The sequence below is a fragment of the Nymphalis io genome, chromosome 24, assembly GCF_905147045.1.
Source record: "Nymphalis io chromosome 24, ilAglIoxx1.1, whole genome shotgun sequence".
Classification (NCBI taxonomy): Eukaryota; Metazoa; Arthropoda; class Insecta; order Lepidoptera; family Nymphalidae; genus Nymphalis; species Nymphalis io.
Genome location: NC_065911.1, coordinates 5,083,526 through 5,111,509, shown reverse-complemented (window position 1 = coordinate 5,111,509; position 27,984 = coordinate 5,083,526). Strand labels below are relative to the sequence as shown.

Genomic DNA, 27,984 nt, shown 5'->3' with positions numbered 1-27,984 from the left:
GTTACGGTTACGGTATCTAATATAATATCTTAAAACATATATAAAAATAGAGTCTGGGTCGTTACCACCCATTTATCACAAGTTGTACCGCTAAACAGCAACGCTGATTATATTATTGTTATGTTCTGATTTGAAGGGTGAGTAAGCAAGTTTAACTTAAGACACAAGGGACATAACATCTTAGTTACCAAGTTTGGTGGCGCATTGATCATGCAACGCTTGGATAATATTTCTTACAGTGTCAATTGACACCCAGTCACATTTAAGAGCCTGACTATCAATTTTAAATGAATATACATTTTTTTTTGTACATTTTTATTGTTCTTATATGTAATGTACATTGTTGATCCATTTATAGCGGTAAAACAGCTTTGTACAGACGTTAGTGGCATTTGAGTTCAAATTTCTGGCATCGTACCGTCAGCAGCAAATGTACGTGAGTCGTATCGAATAAATAATAGATGTTAATTAATATAATGCTTAGTTTTATTATGTATAGTGTAAGATGTTTGTATATATGTATATAAGATGTTGAATATTAGATTTATACAGTTCCTAAATTTTAAAATCATGAAACTAGTTAATTTTTAATTAAATAAAGCAAATATTAATTTACTTTTAAGACATTAAGCGCAAGTAACCTTCATTCAAATATGCATAAGCTTGTATTAGAATGTATAATTTAGGTCTTTTCTGTATTTGTATTTATAATAGCGCTATATGAAAAAAAAAGTTTAAGAGTATTATAATTTGAACCGTACTCTGTTAAATTAATGGTCATAATTAACTTGTAATCTTAGCGTTTGCTTGTATTACAAATTTTTAAAGTAATTTTCGTTGGTCTCTCCGCGTGTACCGACTCAGTCATTAACTCATTAAATTCCGTGTCGTAAATTAATTTTAATGGAACCGATCACGGCTGGTAATTGTATAGGATTTCGAGGGTCGATATATGCTTAATGATATCTTTCTATTTTGTATTTGTATTGCAATGCCTAATTTCGTTCATATTTATTTAACAAATTGATAATGTCTAATACGAATGAAACGTTTGAACCAATTTTAATTAATTATTTACCATTATTAAAGTAATTTAACTATTATTAAACGTGCTGCATTATCGAATTAGGACAACTTTGTCCTGTTGTATATGTTAAGTTTTGATGAATAAACTTTATTAAGAATAACTTATTCAGAAATAACTAATAACGTTTTTGTAAAGCAAGCCAGAAAAAAACCATACATTAGAAATAACGTCTTCATTTGTATTTAAGATTATTATATATTTTGTTTGTGTTATTTATCCGAACTATTTGACGATTTGTTTAATGTTTATAAATACTCCTGTTTTTAGGTTAATCGTTTTGTCTAGCAAAATAATGTGTCAATGAAGCGTCTGTTTAATCTTGATTTAAGACTTTGCGACATCAAACTAGTTCTTTGTAATAATATGTTGATGATCTTTGTAAAAGTATATATAATTCTAAGCTCATGATTTGTCTCAGAAATAGCACCGGTTTTATAATAAACCTAGTGATATTGAAGAGAGACAAAATATTGTGAATAAAGCGGTCACAAAATAAAGCACATATGACCTTATTTATAAACGTTGCTTAGCGGCTGTTTAGTTAAACACAGATTTCGCTCTTTCTGTCATTATTGATTTGACATTCCAAAGAAGAAGACACAGCATTGTTTAACTAATCATCCGCTAAATTACGTTCATAAATAAGGCCGGTATTGGGCAATAAATTTTATCTTTTTAATTATAAATTTATAACGAAAGCATCATTAAGAATACTGCAATTAGCTTCATCCATTCTTGTTTGACATCACTGAATAACGAATGAGAAAACTGAATAAAAGCTTGCCTTAGTTTTTAAAAACAAGGAGCGACATAGATGCACAAGTGACATATGTAGACTATACTTTGAGATCAAAGACGCCCGTCTAGTTTTTTAAGACGCGAATGTCTTTTGTGTTGAGTGACGTAAATTCACCGCTATATCAAATAACAAGATTTTTAAATAAATTCAAAATTTCTTCATAGTAAACTAATAAACTAAAATTAATTATATGCTCTTTTTTATAATATTGAACTATATATCTTTGACAGATTCTAGTGTCTATAGGTTTATTCCGTAACCGGAACAGCCTGTGAATGTCCCACTGCTGGGCTGATGGCCTCCTCTCCCTTTTGAGGAGAAGGTTTGGACCTTATTCCACCACGCTGCTCCAGTGCGGGTTGGTGGAATACATCTGTGGCAGAATTTCATTGAAATTAGACAGCTGCAGGTTTCCTCACGATGTTTTCCTTCACCAAAGCACGAGATGAATTATAATCACAAATTAAGCACATGGAAATTCAGTGGTGCTTGTCCGGGTTTGAACCCACGATCATCGGTCAAGATTCACGCGTTCTTACCACTGGGTCATCTCATCTTATAGGTTTATTAGAGGTTACATAATTTTGAATGTATTTTAATTTTCCGATAGTAGTAGATCCCTCAACCACTTTTAATTTCAATTAATAAACAGTGCATGCCTGTTGCATAAAGTAATCTATAAGAATTCAAGTTGATGTTATTCCACGATGTTATAAGGACCTGACCTTACATATCATCACAAAGGTTGAAATTTTTTGAAACTATTAATTGTCATAATTTTAAAATGTGACTTCGTGACGCCCTTCAATTCTTCCTAACTATTATATAATTTAAATCATTATACATATAAGTGAATAAAAAATATAGTTATGATAAAGCAAAAGTCTAATAAACACCTGATAACTCTAGTCTTTTTTTTTTATAGAATAGGAAGGTGGACGAGCATATGGGCCACCTGATGGTAAGTGGTCATCAAACGCCCTTAGACATTGGCATTGTAATAAATGTCAACCATCGCTAATAGCCAGTGCGCCACCAACCTTGGGAACTAAGATTTTATGTCCCTTGTGCCTGTAATTACACTGGCTCACTCACCCTTCAAACCGGAACACAACAATATCAAGTATTGCTGTTTTACGGTAGAATATCTGATGAGTGGGTGGTACCTACCCGAGCTTGCACAAAGCCCTACCACCAGTAAAGTTTAGTCTATAGCATTTTGTCAAACGTCGCCGTATACAATCCGTGTCATTTGAAAGTACGGTCAATATAACTAAAAACATATTATTTACGATATATACGTAAAATATAATGTATGTATCGTTTTTTTTTTGTTTATAAAAAAATATCTGGAAACCAATTTGAAAATGAATTTACTTACTCTCGTAAAAGTGATTGGACCAAATATTCGCGTAAACCGTTCTGTTAAAACAAAAAAAAATATGTAGTAACTTTTTTAATTTTAATAAAGGTTTTACCCTTAAAATTGAAATACGCTTCGTATAACGTATTTTAAAAGAGATAAAAAACACGAAAATGGTTAGATTCTTTGCTGTATTAGCAATTCGAATGTTTATATTTACTGAAAATATTGCTAAACTCTGACTATATCTATTTTTATTATATCTCGTTGTGGTACTAAGTTCATAGAGCGGCTAATGAAATACTAACAATGTTTTTGGTTAGCGGTCTAGGTATTCCAGTTAATTAGACAAACACTACATTTAATGTAGCGGTCAGACAATCGATACTAGCAATAACGACGTCGCTTTTAGTTAGAGCTTATAAAAGTTTTCTGACGCTCACTTAATATGGGTTGTGGATGGGTGGTGTGGGGACATTTGGGTTACATATAACTTATATAGTTATATACTTCTGTCTGAGGTACTTCTTTTCCAATCGGTGGAAGATTTTTAACAATCAATTGTAACGCTTCTACTATATTTAATAATAATTTTTTAATTAGATTTGAGTGTTAAGTATATTGTATATTTTATGTCTCCTGAATCCAACATTAAATTCTTTTTGGATCAGTTTTAGACAAGCCGGTTGGCGTGGTAAATACTTGCCTTTCACGCCGAAGGTTGTGGATTCGATTTCCACCCAGAACAGACATTTGTGTGCATGAACATGTCTGTTTGAGTCTGGGTGTAATTATCTATATAAGTATTTATTTACAAAAGAAAAGTAGTATATGTAGTATATCAGTTGTCTGGTTTTCATAGTTTATAAGCTCTGTACAAGCTTAATTTGGGATCAGATGACCGTGTGTGAAAATGTCCCAGGATATATTATTATTATATTATTTTTTGTATGGTATTTTTATTTTTTATTTTTGTATTTTAGAACTTATATTATTTTTTATAACTTATATTCCTTTTTTATAGTTCCTATGTTTTATTGAGTACCGCTATGTAACATTTAGTTTATAATTTTTTTAATTTCTGTTTAGTCATTATTTATGTGCTTGCCGTGGTCTCCTTTAATTGAAATAGACCATTTATTTTAAAATATTAATCCACGATGTAATGTACTCGTAAGTGTGTATTCTTTGTTGGAGATCCTTAATAAATAAATAAATAAATTACCTATTCTTTCATTTGAATCAAGTTTTTCTGTTGTATACTATTCTGTTGATTTTAACATTTAAACTTAAGAATGTTAGTATTTCGTGGCAAATTATAGAAACTATTAAAAAAAAATTATGGTTTAAAAGTATAAATAATATTCAACACAAGTATTTACTTGACGATTTCGGCTGGCGGCTACTATATCAGTTTTTTTTAATGTATGTTTTGTATTGTTACAGTAACGGTCCGGTAGAGGGTGCGTATGGTCCGCAGCACAGTCCCGTGTCGCGGTCCGACGCTTCCACCGAGGACGCGGAGCTATCCGCTGCGCTTGCGCATCAGCACCATCTCGCTATGCAGGTATGTTAATTCAAATAAATTTGACATCGTACCTGAACTGGACTACATCTACATCCTGCTCAGAGTTCGAGAAACGGTCACCTCCGACATACACAATGGCTCTGTAACTTTGTAAAATGACGATATTAAAGTGCTTATAAAAACTTACTTGATTCTTTTTTGTCACTTGTGCCTGTAATAAACATTGACTGACTCATCATAAACATAGAAAATATTTCGGCGATCGAATAACTGATGTGTTGTACCCGAGGTCAATGAATCTGAAATGGAATAAAAAACGCCATTTCAGTAGACTTGAAAGTATGCCTTGTTATTAACTATAAAAGTATAAATAAAATAAACGATTAAATTAATTAATGATATATTTTTCTTACCAAAAATGTTGGTAAGTTGACTAAATGCTTTTTCGCTGTCACTCTGTAGGCGGGCGATTACCCCGTCGGTGGTGGCGTGGAGCCGGATTATGGACAGTACGTGTCGTCGCCCGCCGCTCACTACAACCATATGGGGCACCTCACCATGGCGCCATCGCAGAAGTACCCTCATGTAAGTGGATAAACTTTATGTATTCTCTCGTACTAGTTACAGTTTTATATATAAAAGGGAATGTCCTGACTGGTTATCAACAATAAAACCAATCCACAATAAAACGTGCAATGTTTTCTGGTATGTTTTGTGTATAATAGATAAGATATATATTGGTTTAGTATTTTTTTTAGATAGATATGACAAAAAATGTCATTTATTATTTATTTTAGATCTAGAACGTAAACTATCAAAAAATTGTTTGTGAACTATTCAGTTAACAATAATTCGTTGTATTAAAAACAATATACAGTAACAGCCTGTTAATGTCCCACTGCTGGGCTAAGGCCTCCTCTCCCTTTTGAGGAGAAGGTTTGGAGCTTATTCCACCACGCTGCTCCAATGCGGGTTGGTAGAAAGAAAAAACAATATGCGCCCTTCATAATTTTTCAACAAATTACCCTTTTGTCTACGTTTATCATCAACTAACGGTACTGACATTATTATCCAATAAAATATATAATTCGCAAACAATGTTATATTTAATTAAAAGAATCAATTCGTAGATAAAGATTTTTATAATATACTATTTTTAGCCTGTGGCTCTGCCCGCGTGTGAGGGCTGAAGGTGTTAAGTATCCTATATCCTATTCCTATACCCTTGACAACGTATATGCAAAAATTCATCACGAATGAATGATGAAATGAAAATGATCATCATCGGTTGAGTAATTAAGACATGAAAGCGCAACTAACAAATAAACTTACTCATTATAATAAGCTTTATGTCGTTTTAAAATATGTCAATTTTAATTTTTATTAAGAAAGTTTTTGGCTCGCCTGGGTGTAAAACTACTCAACCGTTACTTTTACATTAATTTATAACGATATACATTATTGAGTAATACATAATATAAAAAAAGTTTTTAAATAATGATCGATGATTTCACAAAGATTAATAAAAAAATGATCATATTACTGGGTACTTATGATCAATATCACATTGTTTGTCGAACTTTTGTTTCGATATGAAGGAATCACATAAGTTTCAAACTAATGCGGTCGGGACATAACGAACGGGTGAGGCGCCAAAGTTTATAATAAGAAATGGGGGATGTCTAAACATATTATCCTTAGATAAGATGGTTTTCTTATATTAGATACGTTACAGTGTAGTAATAGCCTGTAAATGCAAAAACCGTTTCTCTTAAGGAGAAGGTTTGTAGCTTATTTCACCACGCTGTTTCAGCGTGGGTTAGTGGTAATCACACGTGTGACAATGTTTATTTCGACGCAGGTTAATCGCGATTTTTATTTATGATCCATTATTGTATATAAATAGAATATAATATATATGCATTCAAATAGGAATGCGGGCCCAGGTATTGAATTATGTGAGATCGTTATTCACTAAAACCCCTCGACGACCTTCTTCGACAAGAAGCAAAGGATTCCAATCACACCGTCCACATCGTCTCGACACAATTATAAATATCGGGATATTATATGTGGATTGCCTCGTTTATCTAGTGGTTAGCCAAGGCCGCAGATCTTAATATAAGTTTAAAACAACAAAACAATATAAGTTTAAAACCCCGGTCGGGCCAGACAACATTACCGGTGGTAGGGTTTTGTGCAAGCTCGTCTGGGTAGGTACCACCCACTAGCAGTACTTGATATTGTTGTGTTCCGGTTTGAAGGGTGGGTGGTGGTCAGGCACAAGGGACATAAAATCTTAGTTCCTAAGGTTGGTAGCGCGCGATGGTTGACATTTCTTACAATGCCAATGTCTAAGGTCGTTGGTGACCACTTACCATCAAGTGGCCCATATGCACGTCCGCCTTCCTATATTATGAAAAAAAAACAACACAGTTTGTTTCCAACAGTAAACAAAATACCAAATTGGAACAAAACTTCATTTTTATTTAAGATATTAACTTAAATAAGACAAAGGCAACTTCATGCAGCCGATATCTCATTAAATTGCGTTTCGTAAGACATAACGTTAAAATGCCGAGTCAGACATGTCGTGTATAATTTCTGTAGTTTCACTGACATTTCACTTTTTAATATTTCAAATATGTCTATTCATTTGACTTAATTGTGTTTAGAAATATAATTAAATACTACCATATACGCGCGACTTAACCCGCGCATATTCACTTTATTCTGAGGTTCTCGTTTCGAAATTCTTCGAGTAATTTTCACAATCATTTACATTTTTGTTATGTATTCGGCATTTTTAAGTAAATATTGCATATCAGTTTATGTGAAATCAAATGTTTTTAAACCGGCTCAGTACTTTTTAGCGATTCTCGAACAAACAGACAATTTAGATTTGTTTGTGTTCAATTTCATAGTGAGAGATCATACACGCTACTTTTCATGTGAAAGTTATTACTTAAAGTCGAATTAAGGTTAACTTATGATTGTTTTGAGCTGGACCTCGTCTTATGTATTAATATTTAGAAAATATCATTATTAAGCATTGATAATTAATATGATGAATATGTCAATATTTGAATTTTATTCTTTTTAGAAATATATAATTTGGCTGATAATGTTAGCGTTAAGATTTCTATATATAAAACTTATACAATAAACAATTAACATAAATAATATTTTGTATTATATGCATTTTATTAATCGTTATTACTTTTTATATACACGTTTTCTATTCATGTACAATCAGGAATGATAATGTAAGTTAATAAAAATATCTAAATATGAAAAACCAAATGGAAGAAAATTACCTTTGCCCGTTTGTTTATAAGTGAAAAAAAAATCGTAACGTTTGTTTTCCGTTCGTTCTCCGCACTCCATATTCGAAGTGTGGAATCGATACTCATAATGTATAAAACCGAAACTGACATTTTCTTATGAAGCAGAAAAAAGGTCTTTGATCGATCTTGGGTAGTCAGTAGGTTAATGACCTTAAAACCGACACTTAAAACCCATAATCGTTTTTTATACATTGTGTTAATTCCAGGTAAAAATTGCCCATATAGCTGTTATTATTATAAGATCAACTTTAAACATATTTTATATAAATTTCGATTTTTGTATTATGTATTACTCTAATATTATGTATTTCCATAAGATATACAGCCTTGGCCAAAAGTATTAGGCACCCCAAAAAAATGCTCAAAGCTTGTTTACTAATCGAACAATGAATAAGTGCTTATCTTAGATGAAGCGCCGGGGTGGTAAATAATTTCTTAGAACAGCAAGCGGCTATTTGTAAAGGTCATAAAACACGTGGCGACCGAGAACAAAGGATTTGATATTTTTGCGATCATCTCAGTGAAAGTTTAGTCACTTGTGTTCGGAACTCTGACAAGTGAACAAGCTGCAATTTCCATTTACGCGATTACGTTGACTCCTAATTTACTCAAAAATGCCGAAAAGAAGTGAAATTTCTTTAGAAAATCGTATAAAAATACAACTGCTCCATGAAAACGTGAAGTCGCAAAAGGAAATCGCCAAATTGGTGAAATGTTCGCGTTGCGCGGTGCAATCTGCAATAAAACGATTTGCCCAGACTGGTTCTCACTCTAATAAACCCAGAACAGGCAGAAAACGAATAACTATGAAGCGCGAAGATAGAAAATTAGTACGCGAGTCAATAAAAAATCGGAAGAAAACTTCCTCGGAGCTTGCTGCTGCCTTGTCCGTAGAGGCCCGAAAGCCGATAAGTGCTCGGACAGCCAGAAGAAGACTTGGAGAAGCGGGCCTAAAAGGATGCAAAGCCAGGAAGAAGCCCTGGCTTTCAGTAGCCAACAAAAGAAAACGTTACGAGTGGGCTCTACGACACAAACATTTTACAGAGGAAGATTGGTCCAATGTGGTATGGTCTGACGAATCAAACTTTGAGGTAAGCCTATTTTACTGCTTTTGTTATAAATAAGAATGATCACTTATTTTTTTCACTTCAATCGTGAAAGTTAAGATCATTTAAAAAAAATTTTTTTTTTCTTTCGCCTACAGGTATTTGGAACACCAGGTGTCACCTTCGTGAGGCGACGTGTCGGGGAAGAATACCATCCAGACTGCGTCGTACCCACTGTAAAGCACGGAGGAGGCAGCATAATGATCTGGGGCTGCATGGCAGCTGATGGTGTTGGAGAAATGTTTGTTTGCGAAGGTCGCATGAACAGCGAAAAGTATATAGAAGTACTAGAAACTGCACTTAAGCCTTCGCTAACGAGTATTTACGGTGACACCAACTTAGACAGAGTCGTATTCCAGCAAGACAACGCACCTTGTCATAAGTCGGCGACTACGATGCGTTGGTTTGCAGAAAATAACATCTACCTACTTGATTGGCCTGCCCAGTCCCCAGATCTCAATCCAATTGAGCATCTTTGGGGCATTTTAAAGCGGAAGATCAAAGAGCACAACATCACATCAAAAACGGCATTAGAAAATGCGTTAGTGCAGGAATGGCATGCCATCACAAGGCAGGAATGTACTGATCTTGTACGCAGTATGCCCGACAGAATCAGTGCTGTAATCAAATCCAAGGGTTTTAAGTAGTACCAACTAGGTTTTAAGTTTTTTATATTCCTTTTGTAATAATTAAACAGTAATAAATATGTTTAGAACTAAGAGATTGTTTTTATTCATTATTTTAAGGCAAAAATTGGGGTGCCTAATACTTTTGGCCAAGGTTGTATTTTAAATGACATAAACGAGTATATAGAACGCATTGATTTTTAATAAAATATGATGAAATACAGCGCTTATCAGTGCGACGTTTAATTTATTAAATATTTTAAATTGTTAGTAAAAAAATTTATAGTAATATTGTATTAATAATACTTTGATAAACTAATTAACGAAATATATTATATACGTTACGTACATAAGTACACAATAATTGTAGCGTTCGAAATGTACTTACAGACTTGCATAAGTACAACAGGAAGCTTTATCGCTAAACTAGCAATCATTATATAAATATAAAGATAATATAAGTCATAAAACATATATGTTACAGTAAATACTCTTTTCGCAGGTTATGGAAGCGGTGTCTGTGGGTAGCGGGTACGCTGGCGGCGTCGGCCCGGGTACTGGCGGCGGTCACTATGGCACATACGCGCACTACGGAGCCGCCTATCCGGCCCAACCTGCGTATCTCGTAGATCCGCAAGTGCCCGCGTACATGGCACAGGTAAGTGCTCCTGTTTTTGTTTTTCAATATGAAATGTACATCAAGTACTTGTGCATATTCATATTATGTACATAACTTATATAGCTGATCAAAAAAAGTATATAACGAGATGAATTTGAAGATAAATATGAAAGGCTTCTTTCTTTGTAAAAAACTTATTGTATTCGTACCTGCTTATTTTTAATGATATCAGTTCTGAAATGCATATTGATTTTTTCTCAGGAGTACGTAGAAGGTGGGGGTAGTGCATCACCTCGTAGCGCCTCTCCAGGAGCAATGCCACCTCAACATAATCTACATTTGCAACAGAGGTAATGTCTTTAATAGACAGGTAATTTATATAATACCTTAATCATCATCAACACTAAAAAAACAATGCTGTGTCTTCTTCTGTCGAATATCAAATCAATGATGACAGTAAGAGATAAATCAGTGTTCAATTAAACATCCGCTAATCAACGATTATGAGTAAGGCTGACCTTTGGATCGATAGTTGGAACAACTTACCATTATCACTAGGATATTTGTTCGTCCTCATCCTGTATCTATAAAAAATATCTTTATTTTTTTTTTTTAATAAATAATTACTTGATTGATTACTATTCATTTTTGGAAATGTAATTTTGCATGCAACAGGTACGATTCGGCATCTTTAGAGCAATTGGGTCGGCACTATTGTGTGACGTCACCGCGCGGGGAGTACGCGGGCGACGCGTACGCGTACCAACACTATCCCGCTGCGTATGACCCTCCGCACCAACCACCACCTTTTAAGGTATTTTTTTTATTATGTCTAATGTTTGCAGCATCTTTTAACTGGTTATAATGATATGATATCAGCAGGTAATATTAATAGTGATTTTTTTTTTTTTTTTTTCAGGATTCGCAAAACGGCCTCAGTTTGGGAAGCACAGGCGGTCAGTCGATGTATGGTGATGAAGAAGAATTACAAAAACAAATGGCGGGGATGGCATTAGGTATTTAATTATTTTGTATTTAGCTCGTAAATTTGCTCAATAATTCGAAGTATTGTCATTTTTTGAACTGGCATAATGATATTATAAAACAGTTTTTTTTTTTCTTAAAGCAAATAATACTTTTGCAAAAAATTATATGATGTATTTTCTTATCTAGGCGTACTTAGTTAACAATGTTGTTAACATTTTTGGAAAATAATTACAATATCGAAATATTATTTCAGTTCACGGCGGTGTTGGCGTGGGTGTCGGTGGTCGCGAGGACGGCGGCGGACTGCAATGGCGAGATCCAAACCTACCGGAAGTGATCGGTTTCCTCAACTCTCCCTCCGACGTGGTGAAGGCAAACGCCGCGGCGTACTTGCAACACCTCACTTACATGGACGACCCGAACAAACAGAAGACTAGGAGTCTAGGTCATTTTATATTTTATTTAAAATATTAAAGGTATTTATTTAGCGATCTAAAAATGCAATCGATGTTCAACCCTTGGAATATTGTCACAGAACAAATGTTCTTTCTGATATTAATAATACAGTCCACCGAAGTTATCAGTGTCATAAAAATAATTCTTTATATTGTAATTTAACCTTGAAATGTATCGTTTATATTAAATAAGACTCCTGATCAATTTACAAAAGGCAGTTATTGAAATTGAATACAATTTGAATATTCGCTTCAATTTGTATATAACGAATATAAGCTATGCGTCAGCCATCAGCCTAGTGAATGTGCCCGTGCGCTTGCAGGCGGCATCCCGCCGCTGGTGCGGCTGGTGTCGCACGAGAACCCCGAGGTGTGCCGCAACGCGTGCGGCGCGCTGCGCAACCTGTCGTACGGGCGCCAGAACGACGAGAACAAGCGCGCCATCCGCGACGCGGGCGGCATCCCCGCGCTCATGGCGCTGCTGTGCCGCGCCACCGACATGGAGGTGAGCCGCGGCCTCGTCCTGGACTCTGCTGTACTCCTCACTTTGAGATACTTAACGTGAAACGAATCAAAGTACTTTATTATATATGTACATTGTAAGAAATGTTAACCATCGCTTACATCGATGCGCCACCAACCTTGAAAACTAAGATGTTATGTCCCTTCTGCCTGTAATTACACTGGCTCACTCACCCTTCAAACCGGAACACGACAATACCAAGTGCTACTGTTTTGCGGTAGAGTAACTGATGAGTGGGTGGTACCTACCCAGACGAGCTTGCACAAACCTTACCATCAGTAAAATTAACACAGAAACACGTAATGAAAATGTGTTATAAAGTAAACTCTATATGTTATTTAAAATATGTAGGCAGGCTATAAAATAGGCCACCGATTGGCAAGTGGTCACCACCACTCATAAAAATATACACTGCTATTAACCATTCCTTTTCATCGTCATCGAGCCACTAACTCTGGGAGCTCAGGTTTTATTTTCAAATCCAAATGTCATATTAAGAATCCGAATATTTTTATTTGTAATTTCTGTTATAATTGTAATATAAAGATTGCTTATAAAATGAGTTCATTTGTTTATCGTGAGGCCTTTATAGATTTTTTATTGATTTGATTAATATATAATTAAATTATTTAGTTTTTGTTAAAAGCTAAGCTACATAAATTACCAATTGTTTTTATTTTAAAGCAACGATTTTGTAATATTTTTTTTTTCAGGTGAAAGAACTGGTGACAGGTGTGATTTGGAATATGTCGTCCTGCGAAGATCTCAAGCAGTCGATAATAGATGACGCGGCACAAGTTATTGTAAACAAGGTTATCATCCCACACTCCGGCTGGCATCCCACCAACCCTGGCGATACCTACTGGTCTACCGGTGAGGCAACTATACATGTTAACTGTGTTGCACAGTAAATATCGATTATTAATTCGTCTTTATTTGATCCTTGTCAAAGTAAATTTTGCTTAAATATGGCTTAAATATTGTTTTACTATTTATCAAACCAGAGCTGTGTTTTTGTATATAGAAACATATAAAATACATAATAGTATAATAATGTTAGTAATGATTGTAACATTTTCATCGATTGTATAATTTTAACCTTTTATTAATTGAAAACGATGAAAGTATGAGCGCCGAAACACAAAAATGGGCTGCGATGTCAAATCGCAAAAATGCGCGCGACGCATCGCAGATGTCGCAGCCGGTCGCAGCCGGTCGCAGCCGGTAGCAGCCGGTCGCAGCCGGTCGCAGCCGGTCGCGTGCCGTATCGGCAGTGTGCGTGTGTGCGCAGTGTTCCGCAACGCGTCGGGCGTGCTGCGCAACGCGTCGTCGGCGGGCGAGTACGCGCGGCGGCGGCTGCGCTCGCTGGCGGGGCTGGCCGAGGCGCTGCTGCACGCCGTGCGCGCCGCGCTCAGCGCCAACGCCATCGGCACCAAGATCGTGGAGAACTGCGTCTGCGTGCTGAGGAACCTCTCCTACAGGTACCGCTCCTCGTCTATTTCGATATTACTTTTATGTAGCATTCGTAAATAATATTGTAATTAAACGCATTTATTTAAATAAAATTAACAACGTGCCCCGTAATATTTGTGACCTTAATAAACAAAATTGCCTAAAACTTACTTTTTAAAATTTAATTATGAAGTAATAGTTTTTGATGTCCTTTGGTACATGTTTATATTTAAAAAAAACACCTTAACATGTCCAATTATTTACACGATGCATATAACAATATATGTATTTCCATAATCTTAGTTTCGGACTAACAATTGTTACAAGTACAAAAGTGCACAATCATTTGTATTGTACCTTTATGTTTGTATACATCTTAAAAAAGTTATATTTATTTAATTTAAAAAAAAAAAAAAAAAACTTCCAGGTGTCAGGAAATAGAAGATCCTTTGTATGATACACGAGCTCCGCCCACACAATCTTCTGGACAGGCAAGGATACAAGCTAGCGCGTCGAAAGGTTAATTTAGAATTTATTTTTATACATATGAATGTTCCGTAAATTTTACTTTATTATTTAAATGAAATCTCTGTATAACATTGTTTGCTTATCTAAATCTATTAATAATTAATTGATTGTGATAAGTTTTATTAATATATCTATTATAAATCTTTTTCTTAACCACTACATGAAATATCCTTTTATCTCTAAATTTTGTTCAGAATTATACACATAGAAAAATACCATACCATTTTTAAAATATATCTTATTAAAAAACCAATCCGCATTGGAGCAGCGTGGTGGAATAAACTCCAAACCTTCTCCTCAAAAAAGAAGAGAGGCCAAGGGGGCCTTTAGCTCAGCAGTGGGACATTCACACGCTGTTACGGTTATTAAAAAATAATGGAACTTTTTAAAAATTAAAATTAAACTACCAATTATTTAAAAAAAAAACGTGTACTTACAATTTGTCGAAAATAAATTTAATTTTATTTGAAACAGGCGAGAATTTAGGTTGCTTCGGTGGTAGTAAAAAGAAGAAAGAGGGTTCGTCGTCGTCAAACTCGACCAGTCCGCTGGGGAAGAGTGATCCGGAACCGCAACAACTAGACAGCAACACTAACACGCAGCTAGGGTACAGCGTGCCCAAGGGAACCGAGATGCTCTGGTCGCCTGAGGTCCGTGACATTTTACTAATTTTTTTTTATTATACATTATGTCATCGTTTCTCAACCTTGTGGGTGAAGAGAAGGTATAATATAATTTGTTATTGCTATTGAGAAATGTTTCCATTAGATTGTGATTTGACATTTTTATAGCCATATAGGGATTAAATAAAAAATAATAATACTGTAGGTCATATTATTTACGGAAACAAATATTAATATGTTATTTTCTATTTACTCATACAAAGAACTAACTTTTCAATTTTAATACGCCTTCACAGTGATTAATTTTTTTTACTTCGTTTCAACAGGTAGTGCCATTGTACATGGCGTTACTGCAAACCTGTTCCAATCCTGAGACGTTGGAGGCGGCGGCGGGAGCCCTACAGAACTTGGCGGCTTGCTACTGGCAGCCCTCTATTGATATACGAGCTGCTGTTAGGAAAGAAAAAGGTATTATGTAAAAAAAATTGGCAAGGAATTATAATGATAAACAAAATTGTCTATTCTTAAAAATAATAATATATAATAGTATAATAGATAATTTTTCTTGGAAAATTCAAGTCCGGACGTGCACCCCTGAATTTTCATATGTTTAATTGATGTTTATAATTGTTGTCGTGCTCAGCGGTGAAGGAAAACATCGCGAGGAAACCTGCTTGTGGCGGATTAAAACTGGCATGTGTATCGACCAGAGAGACTTCAGCCCAGCAGTGGGACATTTATAAGCTGATACTACTTTTAAAACTACGTAAATTCGTCAAAAGTTTATCATTATTGTCATTTAACAATGAATATTCTTCTAACTAATACTAATTCTAAATACAAAATATTCTAATTAAGTATTTTCATTACCAGGACTACCAATATTAGTGGAGTTATTACGTATGGAAGTGGACAGGGTTGTGTGCGCCGTAGCTACGGCGCTACGTAACTTGGCCATCGACCAGAGGAACAAGGAACTGATAGGGAAATACGCCATGCGGGATCTGGTACAGAAGCTGCCAAGTGGCAATCAGCAGCACGACCAGGTTAGCGCTTATTGTGTCAATATACAAGCTATATAAATAATGAACATGTATATTAACATTGATATTCAATAGATTTGTATAAAAGTTAGTGGCGAATAAATTACCTGTTAATCACGAGATGGTCCAGTGGTTAGAACGCGTGAATCTTAACCGATTATCGTGGTTTCAATCCTGGGCAAGCACCACTGAATTTTCATGTGCTTAATTTATGTTTAGAATTCATCTCGTGATTGACGGTGATGGAAAACATTGTGAGGAAACCGGCATGTATCGAATAAATTACCTGTTAATCACGAGATGGTCCAGTGGTTAGAACGCGTGAATCTTAACCGATTATCGTGGTTTCAATCCTGGGCAAGCACCACTGAATTTTCATGTGCTTAATTTATGTTTAGAATTCATCTCGTGATTGACGGTGATGGAAAACATTGTGAGGAAACCGGCATGTATCGAATTTCATGGAAATTATGCCACATGTGTATTTTACCAACCCGCATTGGAGCAGCGTGGTGGAATAAGCTCCAAACCTTCTTCTCAAAAGGGAGAGGAGGCCTTAGCCCAGCAGTGGGACATTAATAGGCTGTTACTGTACTGTAAATTACCTGTTTATTATATTTTTTTACTACGGGAACGTCAATAGGGTCAGAACTAGGCAATATATATCGTAATTGTGTCTCCAGGGCACTTCGGACGACACGATAGCGGCGGTGCTGGCGACTCTCAACGAGGTGATCAAGAAGAGCGCGGAGTTCTCCCGCTCGCTGCTGGAGGCGGGCGGCGTCGAGCGCCTGCTGAACCTCACCAAGCAGCGACACCGACACACGCCCAGGGTGCTCAAGTTCGCAGGTTAGATAGACTATAATAATAAATTTATTTATTTTCTCCCACAGACGTATTTGAAGTACCAGGGCAACAGGATTACAGAGAGGTATAAGTGTCGTAGTAAACGATAAAAGATCGTAGCGCTTGTAGACAACTTCGTTGCCTAGTAGGCGGACCCTTATAAGTCGTGGCCACGAAGCGGACTGTAGCGAAGTATTAGGCGCAGCGTTGAACTTATACCGCCTTATTGGTTATGTACTCCTATTTTAAGAATAAATTTTTCCCGTGTAAATTCGATTTTACTTCGACTCAAAATTACCGTTGATCGTTATACGGTTTGTTTAAATTACTTAATGTTATAATATATATTGTTCATAAATAAATCAGTGGAATTGATTTTGTTAGGGGATTGATTGACTTATTTATTACAAGATTAAAAATATTGCTAACTCAGTCTTATTTGTTATCTTCATAACGATTTCCTTCACAAGCCAGCACAGCAAGGTTCGTGCTAAACAGTTAAGAGAACTTGCACGATGGAATGAGAACTGTTATCGACTTTTTGTGAACGTTATATGTGAGAATAATGCCTTATACGGTCAGTCCCCGAATTTAGCTTTTCGAATTAGCTTCGTGAGCGCGAGAGAGAGCAATGAGTAACTTTTATAATTCCGGGAGCAGGTCAAGTGCTGATGACGATGTGGTCGCACGCGGAGCTGCGCGAGGTGTACCGCAAGCACGGCTGGCGCGAGGCCGACTTCCTCACCCCCGCCCGCGCCGCGCAGCCGCGCGCGCCCTCCGCCGCCAGCGGTCAGTACGCAGAGCTGACGCGAGTAGTCAACACTAGGCTTATTAAATAAAATATACACATTAAAAGAAATAATTAAATAACAAAATATTATTTAATACAAATAATTTGGTAATATATGTAAATTTTATTCGAGTAAGCGAAGTGTTCATTGCTCGTGTTGCTATGTACAAATGTTTTATAGGTATGCGAACATGTTAGATGTATAGTGTCTTATCAAATATTTTACCTATTTGGAATTATATTATATGAAATGTATATTTAATTAATTTTACAAAAAATTAAATCGACGACTGACATGTTTAGTACTGTCTTGTAAATATTGTATAAAACGTTCGTATGTATGTTGTGATCATGTTTATTTGTAAAGTACACACGGCTTGCCTCTTATGCTTATCAACTACTACTAACAATGATTATAAAATTCAAAGCTTAATTTCATATAAAACGATTGCCTGTAAATGTCTCATGAGTATATTAATATAATTACACGAACTAAGCGTAATGACCTCCGTGTCTAAGACGCGTCAGTTAAGTTATTAAGTATTGAACGTGAGACGTAAGCGTAAGAGTGTCGCTGTGTCGATGTGACGTGTGACGGGTGTGGTGTGGCGGCGCAGGTCAGGGCACGCCCATGTCGGGCGCGCCGCACTCGCCGGGCGCCGCCAACAGCACGCTGAGCCGCCCCATGGCGTCCACGGGCGGCACCAGGTACGAGGACCGCACCATACGACGGCATCGGGAGGTGAGCTGAATGCACGATATTAGTTTTTTCTTTATTGTGCCAAAAATAAAGAGCGTGCATGATTTAGTACACGTGGCAAAAATGAAACTTCTATTGCGTCAAAAATGTACCTTTATTTATCTTAGTCGTAACAAGTAAATAAGAAACGATGTAAGATAAAAATTGTGTTGTGATATGCGACACTTAGACTTTAGCCGTATCGACTCCAAAATACTTTTTTATTTCGAGCTAAAGTAGATCAAAATTTAGCCAATTATTTCAAATTTCGATATCAATTATTTAATTGCACCATAAGTTAGAGGATATTGTATTTTGAAAAAAAAAGATCAATGTTTGTTTTTGTTCTTTTTATGCCTTTTTACATACACTTTAATAAATTAACATTTTGTAATATATTATATAAATAATAATGATTTTATTTCATAACAGGTGTTACAGATGTGTAATATATATATTTATATCTCATGCAAGTTGTACAGTTTCAACAATCATGCTTTAATTGTGGCTTGCATTAAACTTTGTATAATATTTCATTTTTAATTTATATATTAAGTCATAAATTACACAATTTACACCAAATTAACGAATAATATATCTGATTTTATAGTATAAATATTATTTTTAATATTAATCAATTGTAACATATCCGAAATCAATAAAAATAATTCAAATATTAGCGTTAAAAATTGTTAATTAATTTTAAAATAGTAAATATACCTAAATTTTTATTAACTGACTGTAATTATATTTAATTTCCAGAACGATGACATACCAGCCATGGATGTTAACTACGCAGATGGGTTAGGTATGGGCAACCCCAACGGGCGACCCATGAACCTTCAAGGTGTCCAAGCTCAAATGCCACCACCAAGCAGCCGCTAAACGTCACACTAAATATTATTTCTGCAAGTCGGGTCTAGAACACCGTAAAGACTATTTGCAGGACCTCCAATTACAATGTTGAACTTCAGGCTTTTTATTGAACTCCAACTCTTGGATGTTATATTGGTCACTAAAAAATCAGGATTTTGTACTTATTCAGTGTATATGACATTTGAATTGGCGTTCTTGTGGCGTTTGAAAAAACCATAAAGTATTGTCTATAAAAAACTTTGTTTTGCCTTTTTAAGGATATATTTTTTTCGGCTAATGCCAATGATATATGGATTTTGATGTTTATTATAAATATTATCAAATATCATCATAATTACAGGTTAATAATATTTATTTTTGTGATGGAGAAAATGTTTTTTTTTAATTATTATTATCATATTTTTATAATCAAGTAATAGGTTGAATTTTATACATTTTTGAAAACTTTTAATTATTTTTTTATAATATGACACGAGAATACGAGGTTTAAAGACATGTTTCAATATCATAATTACTTCATCATAAATCATAAACTTCCACTGGTTTTATTTTATTTGATGTGACCTAACATCACTATAAATATAATATCAATTATTTTAATCGTTTTTTTTTTGTTAAAATCTATAAAGTCAATTCCCCTGTATATAGTCGTGCCATTATATTATAAAACGTATATCGAAAGGGGATTCCCGTAGGTGTTGTGTACTGACATTTTCTAAATAAATTGAGGCTCACTGTCACTGTGAAATTACTTGAAGTTCAATTTACAAGGTACATTCGGCAATATCTTATTTTTTATACTGAACATGTTATTTATATTTATCAATATAGCAAAAAAATTACTATTTATGTGTTATTTACCCGTTTGTGCGAATATAATTTTTTTTTTTGCAATAATGTTTTCGTTCATGTTGTTGCCGACTGTACTTTTTTAACGGTAAAACTATGAAAATAACGTAAAATTAAAAATCAACGTTTACTTAACCTTTACGTGCTAACTTGAAACTTTTCTAATATTCAGGATTTGAATATTTTCAATATATATTTAAACTATACATGTAGATGACTTAGCCCGATATTATCTAAGGGTCTATTACGGACGGGCTCATAGAAGAGAACACGAAGTTTTTGTAATATATTGTATTCATTCCATGACCTTCAAATATTGTAATATAGGTGTCTATTGTCCTCTTATATACTTAAGGAATATCCGTCTTATATATAGCGTTAAGAGCATTATTGGGATGTCTTTATAAGCTTTAATATTCGTTTTTTAAACACGCATTTGACACGCATCGAGTTTTTTTAATGCTGTGTACTGTTGGCCGGAATAATCTGTAGATATTATTACTTTATCGGAAAATCAACTTTTTATTTGACCGACTGTACATTGAAATAAAATTATTTTGACAGATTTAAATTTTGAAGGGTTTTTTTATCGGCGTGCTTATGAATTGATTGAATTGATATGGTACATATAATTTTCTTAATTATTAGAATGGATGTATCAAAACAGGTATGATATTATGTCTGTCAAAATAATTTTATATCATTAAAAGGACCAGCCCAATATCATGAATTATTTATGAACTTACGTGTATATGTTTTAATACATGACTTTTGTGTGAAGATAAATTAAACTTTATTTAAATCATTAAAAAAAATAAGTGTTTAATCAAATAGTTATCCATTTAAATATAAATTAAATAATCTTTTTCATAAAATTAAATCGATTTTGTTAGTATGTCCTTTTGTGAATCGATTTTAAATGGACCTAAATTAATATGGCTCCGTTTCTAAACTTTCATAAAAAACGAAAGTGCATTCAATTTAAATATAGAACGCTCTAACTATAAGACCATATTTGTATTCGAATGTTTATTAAAATCTTTTTACGAAAGGAATGTTAGTAATCATGACATATATATAAAGGACAAAATTTCGCCCTCATAGCGATGTTGATCTCTCGATATAATCATCCGATTGTGAAGTCGGCAGCTTTAGTTTAAGTAATCGATTCATTAGATGATTTCCCTCCGTTTTATTTGAATTTAGTTTTAGTGTAGCTATTTATTTGTAATCGAACGTATACTATATTTAAAAATATATACGGTTAAGGTTTATGTGATGTTTCACTTTCGAAGTATTTTATGCACAATAATGCATTTCAAAACGTCCGCGATTGTAGGCGGTATTGACTGAGTAACCTGGTACAAACTACCCTCATTCAGTGCATTATATGATTTAAGTAACGGCGTACACATCGAGCATTCACTACGCGGTCTCAGATACTAAAGAATCGAGAGGGATAGCAATAAATATACTTCCGTTTCTTTCACGCACGAATACATACGTCGACGGACCGCGCAGTACATGTTAAATGTCTATGATTAAGTATGTAAGTTTTGTATAATATTTTATTATAAAAAATTAAGCGATTGTACAACAGATTTTTTCCAATACAATATTGCTTGCCAGGGCGACGTCGCTTCTATGAAGCGAAACTTTTTTTTAATATAATTTTCACAAATAACAAATATTTCGGTTTAGGCTTAAGGGATTTTTATTTAATCGTTTTTATATATATATATTATTTTAATTTATGATTTCCATTTGTGAGAATATTAGACAATTGTAGGCATTATTAGATATATGTAAAATTTTATATGTACTGATATATTATTGTATAGATCATTTTTGCTGCGATTTTAATCAGTTGTCATATTTCACGGTCAGTATTAGTTTTGATTAATATCTAAGACAAACAATAAGTATATATTTTGATTAAGTTTATTATATCAGACATCTTGTTTTCGTATAAGAAAAAAAATATGATCTACTTAAAAAAAAAAAAAACAAAAAACATTCAAAATGTTTCTATAGATATTAATCAAATTTTTTATTGACTCGATAATAATAAGATATCTTAAAGTTTGCAACTAGTATATAAGTCGTAACTTCACGGTTTGTGTTACGCGACATTTCAAATGTTTTATAATTGTCTGTGGTTAACCGCAGACTATATAAATTTGTTGGAACGGTAATACTCGATTATTTATATTTTATTTAAAAAATATATTATTGAAATTTTATTTAACGACCCATCTTTAATTTGTCGTTGCGACATTATTTAGTGGTAATCAAATAGTTTGTCGCATGTCATATGTTGTAAGTAGATTTTAATAGAAAATATGCTCTTTTACATAAAGAAAGAAATTACCTATATTATACACAGAATATTAAAGAATGATTTTTTAATTTTGGTTTTGTTTTTATTTTCGTTTTCCTTATTTTTATTATATATTTGTTTTTTTTTTATTTCAAATTATTTAAATTAGGGCCTATGATCGTGGGTTTGTGTAATTAACAATGTTCGTGACTGCTTTTTCTGACATAAGGATTTGTTTGAATGAGACTCGATTACGAATTAAGATTTTTGAATGTTTTTCTAAGAAATACTAACAGCTGCGTAAATGCTTCCATTCAGTTGTTTTATGTTTCGTCGCATTAGATATTGTTAGTGACTTTTTATAGTATATAAATAATAGTTAAATTATCTATACCTAGCGAAGCGATGCGAGTTCGTGTGGTTTCTGAACGAATGAACGTAAACGTACGTTGAGTTGACATTTGAGATAATTTAAAGTCTTTGTAATAGTCGAATGTTTAATTATAAAAATATTAAATTAAAAATCCTATCTGTATGAATGCTCACGTTTTATATATTTATTAGTAGTGTCATATACCGTATTGAAATTAATCCGTTATTGAATTTATAGGTGTAATAGAGGCATAAATGGAGTTGTATTTACTATAAGCATTAGGGAGTGCACGTTTTTATTGATTATACGTTTTGTACTTAACCGACACTATTGTTACGGGTCGGATCGTCTAAATGATATTTCCACGACAGTATTATCCAGTAATATCATGTACCAACGTTGCTAATACACTTAAATACATTTAAATAAACGTGAGTTTTATTTACCTATCTCCTTTTTAAGTGAAACTTTTGTACGCGTGAGTACTTTGAACCTTTTTTACGAGTAAAAATTTCTGACGCGAAAAGGTTTCACTTCTGCCACGTGCTTTATTTTTTAATTGCTTAAATTTCCTTTTTAGAGGTTCAGTCTTTTCTGAACTCTTTCCGGTCGTGTCGGATTGCTGTCCCATCGGATTATGAGTGTTAGGGAATAGAGAGTGCACCTGTGTTTGCGCACACACTTGTGCATTATAGTATGTCCTGCGCAGTTGGCTAATCTCTCTTGAGATTGGCCGCCGTGGCCGAAATCGAAATCTTTACAGGTTCAGTCAACTGTGAGAAAATAGCAGCGAATGTTATCCATTACTGCCTTTGAATTTATATTGTTTTCGTTTATTATTTAGTCTCTTGTGAATTGGTTCAAATCCCAAGTCGGACCTATAGAAAGTGCTTGGAATATGTCAAATCATTAAAAAGTATTAAATTGCCTATGGTTTCATTTTAATATATTTGATTTGTTAGTTAGTATTATTAGTACATATCAACACAAGGCTACGTGTAAGTACCCTACTCATTCTACTACTATGCTGGATGTCAGCATAATAAACACGTAAACAGTGAATTGTTAAATGAACAAGACAAAATATAGTGAGAATAATACAAGAAGAAATATTAGTTACTGTATTTAAGTTAATAGATACAGATATTATTATGACAATGTTATTGACTTGATTTAACTGATGGATTAATCGCAATTTAACAACGCAATTCTAATTATATAATATTTAATATATAATTAGCATTTCTAATTATATAATACACATAATGAGTGCTACATGATGGTGAGTATAGACAGATATTTAATAGAAAATAAAAATGTCAATGGGGTTGCTCGCATTTGAACCTGTGACCTGAGTGTAAGATTCTTGTGCCCTCTATTCCATGAAACTCGATCTAATATGCTTACAATATTATATTTTACGATTACCTATTGGTCGTTTGTTCAGAACTATATATATCCAACTGCCTCGTTGGTCTAGTGGCTTGATGTAAGGTCACTCGGAGGTCCTGGGTTCAATTCCCAGGTCGGGCCAATATTTTTTTTTTCTGTAAAAAAATTCTCAGTAGCAGCCCGGAGTCTGGAAGTTGGAAGTGTTTACACTCCCGTGCCTCGGAAAGCACGCAAAGCTTTTGTTTCTGCGCCTGAAGTCTTTCCGGTCGTGTCGGATTGCCGTCCCATCAGATTATGAGAGTTAGGGACGTGCCGTACGCATTATTGGCGACGTAAAGGTCACAAACACCCTTGAACCTTTACAATTGCGTCGTGAGATAGCAGCACTGAGCGCTTTCAATCGACTGTATCACGGCGAGTGCTCTAAGGAATTATTCTCTCTAATTCCTGCTTCCCCCTTCCTTCTTAAGTCCAGGCGAGCTGGTTCTCGATGTCACCGCCTAACTGTGACATCAATTCCATCGCGAACAAAGAAATTTGGCAACTCCTTGAGTCCATACGCGACGACGGCCAGTACAGTCCGGAAGAATGTTATGCACTAGACATCACCGCCTTGCCGGCCCGCAAGATGCCTCTTCACGCCTCTGAAAAAAAAAGCTCAAGAAAAATAAAATAATATGTTTTTCTTTTGTTATTGAACTAGTTGATTACCTGTGCTCACGTCAACACTAGAAATAGGTAACCGGTCACTTCTTAAAATACATTTTAAAAGGTATTTATAATCATTTATGATATCATTTTGGTATAGTTCTTTCGCCGCATAATGCGCCGCGCCTATTGATTTAAAACATGATTCTACAAATACTATACGGAATTTCATTGCTTAATCTTGTACTTCGTCATAAAAAAAGTTACTTAAATTATATAAATATGCATATTGCATCATCTAAACAGACAACTTTCAAACATTTTAATATGTAAATAGTGAAATATAAGACCTATAAATCTGATTGATTGATGTTATATTTTAATTAATGTTCTGTAATAACAAATTACCAATAAATAATTTTACGAGGACGTAAATTTTAGTACTATAAGTAAGGAACTCAGATGTAAAATTTAATCGCCTCTAGCTGTCCTTTATGACGTCTTGCTGAGACCTCTTGTGACTTGGCTTATAATGCAAATTGATTTTGACCTCATTAAAGGAATATATGTACAAGTACTTGTTATTTAGGCTTAAGTATTACACTACATTTTTTTTAATTACTTTTAATCTGCTGTCCCAAAACTTTAATTTTAATATTATTAAAGTATTCTATTTAAAGTTTCAAATGAGATGTCACTCAAAAAAAAAATTCATCTCCCGTTTGCTTAAATAAAACAGACAAAAAAATTGATTTAATGGTAGCTAAAACTATTATAAAACTATATATATCTGCTATTGTTTTTAAGAATTCTTCATACTGTTCCAGTTAAAAATAATATATTAAGTACCTAGGTATGTTGTTTTTATGAGAGATTATTTGAGTAGAATGTTCACTACATTTTTGATTAAACTTTTTGTGTTTGAATTTTAAGCAGCTAAGAAATATTATGCAATTTAAAGGCTCGTTATGATTACGGTTACTATATCTATTAAATAAAGTCGTTTATGAATATTACCCTGTGCATATATAAAAGGTTGAGTTCGTAATAAGCTAAAAACATTTACCATAGCGTAACGTGCAATAGGGAATTGTGTCTAACCACCTACCTTCAACAGCACCAAATATCTTACGTAGTCTGGGCCCAGCACGTGTCTTCGTTCCTTCTATTTATACGTCTTCCATATGTTACTAGTTGCTGAAGGAACTAGGAAGTACTTATATATGAGGATGATGATAAACCTCACAGAAAACACAGAGCTCGTTCATCCTGACTGGCCCAGGCCAGTCCAGGTACGGGCCTTGGGGTTGCCCTCTTTACCCGGTCTGTTCTTCACCGGCAAGAAGTACTTGCCATGTCTTTTTATTTTGGCCCGAAGAGCCAGGGTCTCAATGACCCAGTGATTTTCTACAGTTCGGATATCAATGTGAAGAAAATAGTTCAACGCATGTGGCGCTGTAGTCGCGCATTTAACCAATATGAACGTTTCTATTCGGTTCCCTCTGAATGAAGAAAGTATTCAAACTCATTTCCAAAAAAAAAAAAGAAAAAAAAACTAGATTGTGTTGTCTTAAAAAAATAATTAGAAGTTTATCAGTTACGGTAGGAACACATACGGTAGGACATATAAAAAAAAACTTTGTACGAAGTCATAACTATCTATTTCAAATATGTAAATAAGGACTTTCAAATGCTTACTGTGGTATGTTGACTGGTGAAGGGCGCATTGACGATGTAAGCGATGGTTAATATTTCTTGCAATGCCAATGGCGTTGGTGACCATTAACCATCAGGTCCATTTCCTCGTCCGCCGATCTATTCTATAAAAGAAAGATGTAAAATAATATATAGCTAAACGCAGGTGATATAGCTACCTATGTACCTACGTATATATAACGAGAAATTTTGTACTAAGTAATAATTGTCGATTCCAAATATAGCTTAAAGGAAACTTTTCAAATGTTAAACAAAATGTCAAGGGCGAGCTGTATGTTGGTAGGTATATTTAATATATATCAGCAGATGAAATCTTTTTAGCACCCGATAATGCGAAGTTGGCAATTAACTAGTTAATTATAAAATCGTAAAATTTTAAATGACAAAATAATTCAATAAATCCTTGGACGTGATTCTAAGCATGTTTTGATAATTTTGTAATTATTTTCATAATATATGTATAACAAAAGTTATTCATATTATAATATTATATATTTATAAAAACAAAATTGATAAAATATATAATAACCCAGGGCAATATCCCTCTTTTTGAGGTATGTAGCTTATTTCACCACAAGGGGTAGAATTGCATCTGACACGTGCAGGATACCTCATAATGTTTTCTTTTATCGCCAATCATTAGATGAATTATTATAAACATAACTTGAGCACATGAAAATGATTGAAGCACGCAATGAAGCACACTTATCGAAGATTGAACACGCAATCTTCGCTTAAGATTCATATATTCTACCACTGGGGCATATCCGTTCACAAATCTTTAATATATCGTTTAAGTAAAGAAAATCTCTTTAAATGTATTATCAAATAGTTAAATTCTCATAGCTTTTACATAGATATATTAATTTTCTAAAATAAAACGGAACGAAGTTTCTTATTTCACGAGACAGTTTATCTTCTTATCACAAGAACTATCGTCAGTTCCGTCTCCGGGGAAAGAAACTAATTAATTCAGTTGAACCCTGCATTTACTTGCCACCCCATAATTTATCAACGAGAAACGAAATAATATATAAACGGTTTAAGCGAAGCAAGACACTAATGTAATCCATTTAGCTTTAACGGAATTTCTGTTGCGTCGTTTGTAACTTCATTTTTTATGATTCGAGACCACACTCAAGAAACTAAAATAATATTTGAATCAAGTGGTTGTAAGAAAAGTAGGTTATAATAATAAGGTTTATTGAAATCATCCCTATCCGCAAATGGTTTGAATTCAGTCAACCTCACTTATCATCTGAGGCGGTTGGGGCTCCGTGGCAGTTCGTTCGCAGCCATGATACACAAAGCGATGCTGCTAGAATGAGCAAGGATTATTCCACCGGTTT

The 27,984-nt window shown here is 34.1% G+C and overlaps 1 protein-coding gene across 2 annotated transcripts in view; it reads left to right on the top strand.

The window, feature by feature from the left end:
• Positions 1 to 23,251, top strand: part of LOC126777851 (catenin delta-2) — a 76,884-nt gene extending 53,633 nt beyond the window's left edge. For both annotated transcript variants that reach the window (XM_050501087.1, XM_050501086.1), the window contains 18 exons: positions 4,696 to 4,816; positions 5,240 to 5,362; positions 10,359 to 10,514; positions 10,737 to 10,825; positions 11,151 to 11,289; positions 11,395 to 11,491; positions 11,716 to 11,907; positions 12,241 to 12,422; positions 13,154 to 13,313; positions 13,732 to 13,921; positions 14,320 to 14,411; positions 14,895 to 15,070; positions 15,370 to 15,511; positions 15,917 to 16,089; positions 16,770 to 16,935; positions 17,593 to 17,721; positions 18,340 to 18,464; positions 19,224 to 23,251. In XM_050501087.1, coding sequence (XP_050357044.1) covers positions 4,811 to 4,816; positions 5,240 to 5,362; positions 10,359 to 10,514; positions 10,737 to 10,825; positions 11,151 to 11,289; positions 11,395 to 11,491; positions 11,716 to 11,907; positions 12,241 to 12,422; positions 13,154 to 13,313; positions 13,732 to 13,921; positions 14,320 to 14,411; positions 14,895 to 15,070; positions 15,370 to 15,511; positions 15,917 to 16,089; positions 16,770 to 16,935; positions 17,593 to 17,721; positions 18,340 to 18,464; positions 19,224 to 19,346 — 2,460 coding nt within the window. In that variant the 5' untranslated portion in view covers positions 4,696 to 4,810 and the 3' untranslated portion in view covers positions 19,347 to 23,251. The remainder of the gene's footprint in view (positions 1 to 4,695; positions 4,817 to 5,239; positions 5,363 to 10,358; positions 10,515 to 10,736; positions 10,826 to 11,150; positions 11,290 to 11,394; positions 11,492 to 11,715; positions 11,908 to 12,240; positions 12,423 to 13,153; positions 13,314 to 13,731; positions 13,922 to 14,319; positions 14,412 to 14,894; positions 15,071 to 15,369; positions 15,512 to 15,916; positions 16,090 to 16,769; positions 16,936 to 17,592; positions 17,722 to 18,339; positions 18,465 to 19,223) is intronic.
• The last annotated feature ends 4,733 nt before the right edge of the window (positions 23,252 to 27,984 follow it).